We start from the raw sequence: 11,399 nt of genomic DNA, 5'->3' as shown, positions 1-11,399 counted from the left end.
TGATGAGAACCTAACAACTTCTGACAAAGTAGGACTTAGAGAAAGCCCTGAGTTTCTGTGCCAAGCCTGTGGGAAGGTAGGATGGGGGCTATTGACAAGGGAAGGAGAAGCACAAGGGAAAGTGTGCTTAGCCTCTGTCTTCTAAGACTCCAGATTATTTCACAATAAAGGAGTTGCATTTTCGTTTTAATCAAAGATTTCAGAGAATATTGCTAGAAAAAATTTAAAGTTAAAAAACTAATTTGAATAGATTCAGAAATGCAGAATTCATCAGATTATGTTATACAGACCCGTATGACTTAATTCTCCCTAGATGGGATGAACAATCTTTATTAACAGAAACCAAATTTATTGTCCAAAGTGATAACATACAAAGAAATACATATCAAAATCTGTTGCCATGAATTATAGTTTTTAACATTTTCATTACATTTACAATATGTGTGGAACATTATAAGGATTTACAGTAGAAGCCAAATATCCCAGCCCTTAAAAATCAAATAGGAAAGACTGGATGAATCATACATAAATATCTTTGAACACAAGCATTGGAAACATACATATGATTATAATTTTATAGCCTTATACAGGTAACCACTATATGTAACAGAACAGGCAGGAAGGGTAAGACAAACGGGATAAAAGTCACTGGGGTGTGAAATAACTATAGCTGGGTGATACAGAATAAAAAGACAATATTGAAAATATGATTTGTAAAGGCTAAAATGTCCTGCAAAAACATAGCTATCCCCTATGCACAACTGTGAGGTAGAATTCTCCCCACCCCGTTTTCTGGTTTCTTGATCACCATTTGGGGGATTTTCCTGTCCAGATGGTTCTCTCTCACACTGCTGTACCTGGGAATGACTAGTAGTACATGTTCTTTACTACCGCCATTGAACAGAATCTTTTCTGTTCAGTTATCAGTCTTATTTTACCTACTGAAAACGGGTGGCAAAAGTTAGTAACATAAACTAATGCTGTTTCTTCTAGTTAATATATCACCATGCTTGGGTAAGTACTTTAATCTTTCAAGGAGTTAAATTAATTCTAAAATTCCAGGGATAGGAACAATTTGGGGAGCTGTTTCGGGCAGATAGGCATTTGCTTCCCTCAGCACCAACTGCCAACCGTGAAGAATGCCATTTCTATCCCAAACCCACTTCTAATACTTCAAATATGGGTCATAAAAATAGTTTACACCTTTCTACACATTCAAAATATGGTGAAAATCCAGGACACAGCACAACCACAATGAAAAAAGGTATGGCAGTTTCTTTTAAAACTACCCTGTGACACAGAAATCCTAATCCTAGGTATTCACTCAAGAGAAATGAAAGATTATGTTCACGTAAGACTTACGTTAAGAATAATCATAGCAGCTTCATTCATAATTGCCAATACTGGAAATTGCCCAGGTATTTATAAATAGGGAAGTGAATAAATAAACTGTAATATAGTCATAGAATGGAATACTTCTCAGCAATAAAAAAGGAACGAACTATTGATACACCCAACCACATGGATAAATCTCCAAAACATAGTAAATGAAGAAGCCTTCTAAGAGTACATGCTGTGTGACTCTACTTATACAAAGATCTAGAATGCACAAATCTGATATACAGTAGAATAAAGAAGAGGATGCTTGTGGGGACAGGGGGCGGGGGGGAACAAGGACTGACTGGAATGGCCACATGGGAATTTTCTGGTAACATTTTATATCTTGATAGCACTGTATGCATTTGCCGAAACCCAGCAGATACACACTTAAGATTTATGCATTTCACTGTACGCTAATTTTACATAAAAGTAAAAATGTAAGCAAACATTGAATTCTAGTTAATGATATGTATGCTAAAGTATTTAGTAGGAAGTGTGTAGATTTCTGAAATTTAAAATGAATCAAAAATAATCTGGATTGATGAACTGATAGATGGATAGGTATGTGATAGCATAATGCTAACTGGCATCTGGGTGGTGAGTACACTGTAAAATTTTAACTTTTTTATGTTTGAAAAATTTTACAATAAAATGTTGGGGGAAAAAATCCAGGGTGAAATGCTTGCCAAATAAGGTTGCTGAGAATTTCATCATTGATCTCATAGCAACATAACCATCAAATTCATCCAAACAGTGTCAACTTAGAAACTTAAGAGTTTGTGAAAGGATATTCCTGAGTGTGAGGTGAGCAATCAGTTTTCAAATCTATGCTGACTGAAAATTGTCAAAGTGATACTTCGATCTCCTCATACCTTAATAAAAATAATACATACATTGATAGTATATTCTGAGCAAGTTTGTTGGCTGTGTAGACTAACATAAGAGTTAAGATGAAAAAACATTAAGGGAAAAACCAAGCATAGACATTTTTACTGACTTCTAAAACAACCAGGGTAACGATAATAGAAGAGATGTGTAGAACCGAAACATGATGTGAGGCTTGATCATAGAGAACAGGTCTCTTTTTCTGAATGGAAGGACATCTGAACCGTCCTCCTGTCTCTTCAGGGAGCAACACATTTGGGGACACCCTAAAGAGATGGCATTTGACTTGTAAATACTTCTGAAGTGGCACCTTGAGAGTCACCAAGAATGGCTTCAGAATTTAGCCTTTTGACAGAAACAGTTTTCTACATGCCTTGGATCCATAACAACGCTGCTCATAATACCTAAAGCTGGTAACTATTTTTAGTTATTTGCTAAGAATTCCTGTATCATGATACGTGGGTATTATGTGTATTGACTCCTAAGAGTTTTCTAACAAAAATAATCTTGATTCTTTTAAAATTTTACTTACTGCTTTCACACTACGTAGTCATGGTTGTGGCTTTCCTGGGATCTCTTAAGTTCTTCATGTTCTAGTACAGGCTCTGCTTTTTCTTGAAGCACACAGACTAGTTTTGACATGTTTTCAAGTCTGCTTTAAAATATTACGGTCGTGTTATTCAGCATATCTAGGACGCTTTTCAGTCTTAAAACATTCCCCCTTATTTATGCTATTTCATGGAGCACCCTTAGTTCTATCAGCCTCTATTACAGGACCAATCTTTTTCTGTTATTATCACTACCCAAGTTTACCAGGATTACTCTTCTCTAACCATAACAGCACTAACGGTGGTCAGATTCATGCTCTTGTTTCTATAGGTTGGTGCTGACTCACTAAGATCCTAAGTATGATTTTTACTTACTTTCTTATTTATTGATGGAACTGTGTCGTGTCCTGTCAACCTCAAAGTAGATGATACTCCTCATTTGTCCTCCATCTGGCTGGCCTATCATCCTGTCATAAAAGAGTTAATTTGTCAGATTTAAAAGGCTTGCTATTTACTGCCAAGCTCGTTGACCCCACCCTTGGCATTTTCAGTGTATAGAATGGAGGGAAACGGACCGTTGGGAGGTGAGCAGACAAGGTTCCCCTTCCCCCAAGACCCCATGCTTCCACCTGTGACAAGAGCAAGATTAAAGAATGCTCCATTTTCTATTCCGAAAAGATAATACCTTCCACTTTGAAAGACATTTTGGCTTTCAATACTTTTTAACATGATTGTACTTCATTCTTAAAACTATTTGATATGATTTCTCTATTTTACAGATCCAGAGAAATTTAGTGATTTTTTACCAAGGTCAGTAAATGGCAAAGCCAGACTTTGAAGTCAGGTATTTAAACTCCAAACTCTTTGCATTATATTCACTATAGTTCTTATTTTAGCCTTTATGATCTTTCCTCTACTATTCTTGCCATTATTCATGTATCTTAGCTAAAACTAGATTTTCTGTAGCACACACTAAAGTCAAATAATGTCAGGTGTTTTATCTGTGCTTCATTTTGCCTCATCAAGGTATTCATTGCCCTACATACCAAGAGCATATTTTCCACTCCCATCTGGAGATTTTTATTTTTAGAACTGAAAGTTAACACTGGTTAAGTTTGCTAATTAGGTTAACTGGTCAGCTATGTTCCAGCCCATCTTCCTACTCCTAGAGAATTTTTCCTTTCAAGGTTTAAGCAAAGACATCCCAATCATAGAACTCTTGTCATTGATGATATTTACCGATGTTAATTTCTTCTACCGTTTTCAACAGGCTCAAGATGGGGAGGACTTTAGCAATTATAGTATGCTTGGTTTTTAGTAACCACAGTATTTTATTACTGTCCTGTAAGGACGGGAAAAGTACACAGTATTTTCCAATCTCTCTGGCAGAGAACTTACAGTGTAGTAGAAAATTCTGAATTCTTTCTCCAAATGCAGATGGTACAGTGAGACGGGTTCATAATCAATCATGACATTTGTTACAGTGGGTTTATGTATGATTTACTCAGCACCATCAGAAAAGTAACTGTCACGTTCACATTAAGGAGAATGCACTAACTATAATAATAATACACTAAATAGCACACCCCACACATGAACTGACAGGGTAATGAAACAAACGACAAACACGTTAATACTAGGTAACGCTTTGGAGCACTGGCCAATTTAAAGGCCTGTGAAGTGAGAGAAATATCCAACCTTCTACACAGCAAGGAAGCCTAGAACTGCCACTGATATCTTAGTTGGCAGGCTGAGCAGTTTCATCAACACGACCAATGAGTTACAAGAGTAGAACAAGGTCACCAACAATGAGGACTGAGAATAAAGTCAATTTCATCTGAAATGAAGTTATCATCTTCGCATATCATAACTCTGCCGGGTTAGACTTGTGTGAAGAACAGAGGCCAAAACTGTCCTTAGATATGGAGCTTACACGGGAACAAATACATGACATGAAGACAAAAGGAAAAAAATAAAACAAAATGAAGCTGGCCCAATTAACATTTCAGTAATTCCCTGAGATGAGCTAAAGTAATGTGGAAAGTTGCAGCATATACCAATTAGAAATGATGGTTCTTTCTCTGTTATATCTGCGGGGCTAATGTTAATTTATGATGTACAAAGAACTTGTCATTTCAAACAGACTGCAATCACTTCCTTCACAGGTATTCCAAGTGAACTATGACCTTATGAAAAAAATCACATTAGGGCACTGTTGGGTTTTCATTCATAATTGTCTATGTGTATATGGATATACAAATAGAAAGTAGCAGCACAGTTACAAATGAAAAGCAACAATATTTATTATGTGATAAAAACATATTCATCTTCATTTGAACTACTCAAATTACAAATATTTCCAGATGTGCCTTATTTCGCTCTTGCTGTAGACAGGATAGCTTAAGGCATATAAAATTAACTCATTTGACAATCAGTAGGCGAGTTGATGGTAGAACTGAAGAGTCTCTTTACTTACAGTCAAATTCCTTTCTGGCAAAGTCTTAATAAAAACATTCGAATTCTGTGAAATTCAGTAAGAGAAATAGATATTGAATGCAAGTAAGTATCTAAATTAGCCAGTATTTAAAATACCAAATGACTTCCTGATGAATAGATTCACTCATAAGTCAGTCCTAACTTTAGGAAATCTGTTTAAAACATACTTCAGACTACAATACAAGAGAGATTATTACTAATGCCTACAACAGACCATTCACATACAGGGGAACTGAGAAACTATTATGCATGAGCAAAAGGCTGGGAAGAGGAGAAGTCAGGCCCAGAAGATTCCTTCCCTCAAAAGAGCTTATAATGTAGCAGGTACAGACATAAACTGTAGCGCGTGGTTAGCACCATCATGAAGACTGAAATGAAGAATCACAAACATTTACACTCACAAAAGTTAAGCCCTAAAAGACTGAGGATTATCGAATATAGAAAAACCTTCCTGGATGTTCTCAGAGCAGTGGCAGCATGAGAGGGAACAGCTGAATGTGGCCCCAGATTTTCTGGCATGTCTGACTATTAAAAAAAGGCTGCATCTTTTACCAAAATTACTCCAAGAGGCGAAAGGTGGAAAATATGGTAAGTAACTTCACCTAGGTTGGAATGTCAAGTAGGTAGCTGAAAGTACAGGCTTAGAATTTTGGACCAGATATGTAACCCAGGACACTGGGATAAAATAGAAACCCTAAGGATGAGATACTTCCAGAAGCATTCTGAAGACAGAATCAGAGAGAGCACATTTTAGTAGATGCATTTTAAGTAAGAGTTATGTGACTGGACTCAGTTACAGCAGAGGATAACATCTTCAAGGGAGGAGACACTGTCTAGGAAAGGTTGCTCAATGGTATAAATGCTGCAGAGGCAAAGAAGGATAAGGGATGCAGACTGAGAAAAAAAAGTCATTCAATTCGGTAACTGGGAGCCCATTGAGAACCACTGCATTGCTGGTCTGTGTAAAACCAGACTGCAAGGTGCTGAGCAGTGAGTGATGAGGGTGTAGGGTCAATGGATATGGATTTCTCCAAGAAGTCTGGCAGTGAAGAAGGCTGGAGAAACCAGCAGGCTCAGAGGGAGCTTTTTGCATTAGAAGATACACGAGCATTTCTGTAGACAATGAAAGGAACCAGCATACAATTCTTTGCATAATATTGTATTGATCACAGACTACAAATTGTTTTTAATCTTTCTCAAAAACATTTTCTGAAATAAAAATTAACAAAAAATTATGTTTTTACCATTTAAACAATATAAACTTAAAAGCACTAACATTTTATAAATTTTATTTCTAAAAAAGAGTTGTACAATTTTTGTTATTATACCACTTCAGAATCTTGCTTCTAGTCTATCTTGAGAAATTTAATTTTATTAACAATTGCTATTTTAGTTCCTGAAAGATTACTCTGATATAAAGGATTACACTTAAGTAACTATGTAGGCCTTCTTCCCCAGCCCTCCTCTCCCAGAAACAAAATATCTTCAGGGTAGTCAATAATTTGGATAACATATTTCAAGTTGAAGAAGAGAAAAATGAGAAATAGTATTCCATTATTCATAAGTTCTTAAAGATCTAAATTGTTCTTCACAATAATTTTTCATGATAAAACATGCTTATCTATTATATACACATGCTTACATATAAATTTCCTGGCTAAAATACATGCAACCAACATGAAAAAACAAATACTAAAATATCCTCACAATGCTAAGAATGCCCTTTTAAATAAGGCACTCATGTTTGGAAATAGATATAACCACCAAATTAAATAAGATGTTTAAAAGAAGCCTTTTATTAAGCACAAACAACTTTTATACATTATCAATACAAACAGGAAAATGTTTTTTAATGAATATGATATATCAAAAATCTGAAGGTTTTCTTCATACTGACACAGTAAAAATAATCAATTTTGAAGGAGAATTACAAAGTAAAATTTTGAGGACACCACTGTCTACTAATAACAGTTTAACTAGAGTCTAAATTTACTACATCACTTGGGGAGGAAGGGCAACCATTTTTTATAGAGAGAATTCCTAAACTCTTATTAGCACCATTCAAAGCTTATTATCAGTTATTCATCTACAAACTGACAGGTCAGGTAAAGCTTTAAAGCAAGTTTTCAGTGCAATGTTTACAGTTCCTTCTTTTAAGATACTTGGAGTCTATGGTTTCAAAGCATGTTAAATAATTCTGCCTTGGTAGTTACAAGATGTTAACACATGGAGAGAAACGTGTAATGGAAAGAAATGAGGCTTATCCTGGCTGTGAAATGCATCTTAACATATTGTAGCCGATGCTGCAGTATGCCAACGACATGCGGGATTATGAACTGCAGATCTGCGGGAAGAAGGCAGCTATTAGCTCTCTGTAGTCATCATTTCGGGATGTCTCAGCTGCTGCCTTTTGAGACTAACTAGTTTCATCCTGTCTCTGATGTGTTCTGCAGTAGAAGCCATGTCACTTGGACTCCCAAAATATTGTTCAGTTCTAAAAATCAAAACAGAAAAAGCCCAGTCAGATTAATACAAATCCACTGACTGCAGTCAATGCAAAAGGAAGCAAAAATTACCATAAAAATTACCTACGTGGTATGGTGTTAGTTCTTTTTGCAGACCATACTGTTTACCTCTGAGTAGCAATTTGGTAGGAGAAACATTTTTTAAAATGGCATAATATATATTAAGACATGTTGAGAAAAATTTATTAGAAGTATAAATGTCCTATCATGTACACTTATGATAATCTCAATAAACCAAACAATTCAACAAATAAACAAAACAATGCAACAGTATAAATGTTATACTTTTAGCTTGGGGCCCATAAGCATACACAAATATAAAATTTGTATGTGTACTTCAGTGCCAAGGGCTACAGATACTAGTTGTCTAATATAGCTACCAAGTAAAATATCCGTTTAATGTTAAGCCATCATTTGGGACATTAATAGGTAAAATTATTTAATTTTATCCTATCTGCAAAGACACAGTATTCAGAGTCACAGAATCTTTTAGAGCTCTACGAGTTCTTGGAAATAATCTGGTTAAGCTCCTCATTTTTTAGATCAGAAAACTAAGACCTAGAAAATTAAATGACTAAGATCACACAGTGGAAAAAACAGAATTTGAACCTGGGTCTTCAAGCAGTGAATCCAGAGAGACCACCTAATTTCTTTTATTGTTCTAGGAGAATGTTACAAAAGATAAATCTGACTAAGCTTACTGTCCAACTTTACACAGCATAAACAAATTATCATATAAAAGGGAATGAAATAATAATCGCAAATATTAAAGTTGTGAAATTAGAATATACAGCCCTAACTTACTCTTTTATCTTAAAAATGAAAATGACACATGAACTATTTGTAGAACACAGGAGGAGAAGCCCAAGCAAAAATACCAGTGGTAGATGCTCCTAGGATGAGTTAAGTAGAATGAGACCGACTTTATGACAACTGGTTATGAAACACAGAAATGAGATTTTGGCGAGGGGAGGGGGGGGTTCCTGGAATGGAACAACCAGAAGCACCCTACTAATACTGTTACCAGCTGAATTTATAAACTTTTAGATTTTATTCTCTTTTATACATTGGAGATATACATGACTTTAAGCTACTTCTAATTGTTCAAGTTTAGGTACGACTAGAGATTATCTGAGTACAGACTATGAACAGTATTTGTTCCTGGGCATAAAGTTATATCTTCTCAATATCAATTCCAAATAATCATTTGAAGTTCATGACACAGTAGTAGTGGCATTTACCATGTGTCACAATTGTTTTAAGTAGTTTATATACATGTAGCTCATTTAATTTCCTCGCTCTTGTAACCTGACGAGGTATGGAAAATATATCCCTATTTTTATTTTTATTTATTTATTTTTTTGCGGTACGCAGGCCTCTCACTGTTGTGGCCTCTCCCGTTGTGGAGCACAGGCTCTGGACGCGCAGGCTCAGCGGCCATGGCTCACGGGCCCAGCCGCTCCGCGGCATGTGGGATCTTCCCGGACCGGGGCACGAACCCGTGTCCCCTGCATCGGCAGGCAGACTCTCAACCACTGCGCCACCAGGGAAGCCCCATATATCCCTATTTTTAGATGAGGAAATTGAGGCATAGAAAGGTTAAGTGGCTTGCCCAAGATGTCATAGCTCATAAGTGGCGGAGCTGAGATTTAAACCCAACAAATCTGGATCCAGAGTCCACAATCGTACCCATTACACTCTGTTACAATGTAAGGATACCTGTATTCAATGGTTTGGTTTCTCTATTGTTTTATTTTTTACTTATTTATTTTTTTGCAGTACGCGGGCCTCTCACTGTTGCGGCCTCTCCCATTGCGGAGCACAGGCTCAGGACGCGCAGGCTCAGCGGCCATGGCTCACGGGCCCAGCCACTCCACGGCATGTGGGATCTTCCCGGACCGGAGCACGAACCCGTGTCCCCTGCATCGGCAGGCGGACTCTCAACCACTGCGCCACCAGGGAAGCCCTCTCTATTGTTTTAATTCAACATCCTCTGGATTACTTCTAAATTATTTTTACTAAGAAGGTCTAGCTCCTTGTAGATAAAGCTCCTTCTGATTCATTTACTCGTCTGTTTATTTTCAAGAGGCTATTTCTTATTTTTATGATCAACTATTTGAAATGGAAATGAATGTGAGAATCAGAACCCCATCATTTTACAAATGAAGAAATTAGGACTCCATACAGCACAGTGAAAAGAGAATGGATCTGGTGCTAGACAGACCTGAAACTATATTCTAATTCCACTCAGAAGCTGTGAAATCCTGAGGACCTTACTTAACCTTTCTGAGCTTTAGTTTCTTCATTTGTGAATCAAAATAATCATACTGCTCTAGCCCTGGTCAAAAGTAATTAAGGTGAAGTGTTTAACCTGGGGCTTGGTATATATTTTAAGTTACTAAACATTAGTTCCCTCCCCGTCCCTTCCATGAATGAAGCCCAAAGTCACCCAGCTCCTTACCATCAAAGTCAAGGCGAGAACCCAAGATGTCAACCTAGTCGATGATCTTTATTCTACAACAAGCTACCAAGAGCAATAAATTTGACAGCAGCAAGTACCAATTGCTACTATTGTTAAGAGCCCAGTATGGATTTCTTTTCATTTTAAACTAACCTTTTATAGAAATTGAAAATGTGAACCAAAGCTAATTTACCAGGACTTTTAAGAAACAGACTTTCTTCTCTTGATATCCCTTTAAGACCTTACTGATAAAAACACAAATTGTAAGAACATGCACCATACCCATCAGGATAAACCACAGGAACAGTTAGTCTATCTAAAAGCGATTTCCCAACTGCTTCAATTTCATCAAATTGCTCCTCATCATTAATAGCTTCAGGCTCTTCTGGACAGTCTTGCAAAATCTGCAACAAATAAAAATGCAACATCAATCAAGAGACACAGAAAAGGAATCAAATTCATCCAAGTTTAGTAGATTGAAGGTGTTTTTGTTCTGTTCTTGGCATCTTCGTGTATGCCATTATAGAAGATTGATCAAAGCTGGCCTAAGAAATTCAAACAAAATGAAATACACAATCCCTACCAATAATATAACTGGAGTATAAAGAGGTTTATAGTGATTTCCAAGAAAAAAATAATACTAGACTACTATTTGGAATCTAAGCTCAAACTGTGCTTAAAAAGTAGTATTCTTTCATTCATTAAGTAACTATTTATTGAATACTTACTTTATGTTTATGTAGCAGCTTGGGATATGAATGAGATACAGATTTTGACCTCAAAGAGCTTACAGACTTCAAAAATGAAAGAAAATATAAATACATAACAACATATACTCAGAGTACAAACACATAACTGATGTGATTATCTAGCTAGAAACTTTATAGTTATTTTAAAAAGTGATCCACTGACCTGAGTTAAATGATGTAAGCAAACAAACAAAACAAAAATAACAACAAAAAAAGATGTAAATTGATTAAGGTTTTAATTCAAACACAGAAGTTCTACAGTCCTTGATATTATTTTTTCCTTAACTATTACCATTTAAATTTAAATGGTACAAAAGAAAATAAGGAAAGAAAAAAAAATGCTGTGATTTGTAAC

The 11,399-nt window shown here is 36.1% G+C and overlaps 1 protein-coding gene across 7 annotated transcripts in view; it reads right to left on the bottom strand.

The window, feature by feature from the left end:
• Positions 1 to 314: 314 nt before the first annotated feature.
• SESTD1 (SEC14 and spectrin domain containing 1) overlaps positions 315 to 11,399 on the bottom strand; it is a 142,537-nt gene continuing 131,452 nt past the window's right edge. For all 7 annotated transcript variants that reach the window (XM_032637610.1, XM_032637614.1, XM_032637611.1 and 4 more), the window contains 2 exons: positions 10,578 to 10,699; positions 315 to 7,803 (listed from right to left, as the gene is read on the bottom strand). In XM_032637610.1, the coding sequence (XP_032493501.1) occupies positions 7,674 to 7,803; positions 10,578 to 10,699 (252 nt within the window). In that variant the 3' untranslated portion in view covers positions 315 to 7,673. The remainder of the gene's footprint in view (positions 7,804 to 10,577; positions 10,700 to 11,399) is intronic.

Source organism: Phocoena sinus, chromosome 7 (genome assembly GCF_008692025.1).
Source record: "Phocoena sinus isolate mPhoSin1 chromosome 7, mPhoSin1.pri, whole genome shotgun sequence".
Taxonomy (NCBI): Eukaryota; Metazoa; Chordata; class Mammalia; order Artiodactyla; family Phocoenidae; genus Phocoena; species Phocoena sinus.
The sequence above is the reverse complement of the archived record's forward strand: the minus strand, read 5'-3'. Positions and strand labels throughout refer to the sequence as shown.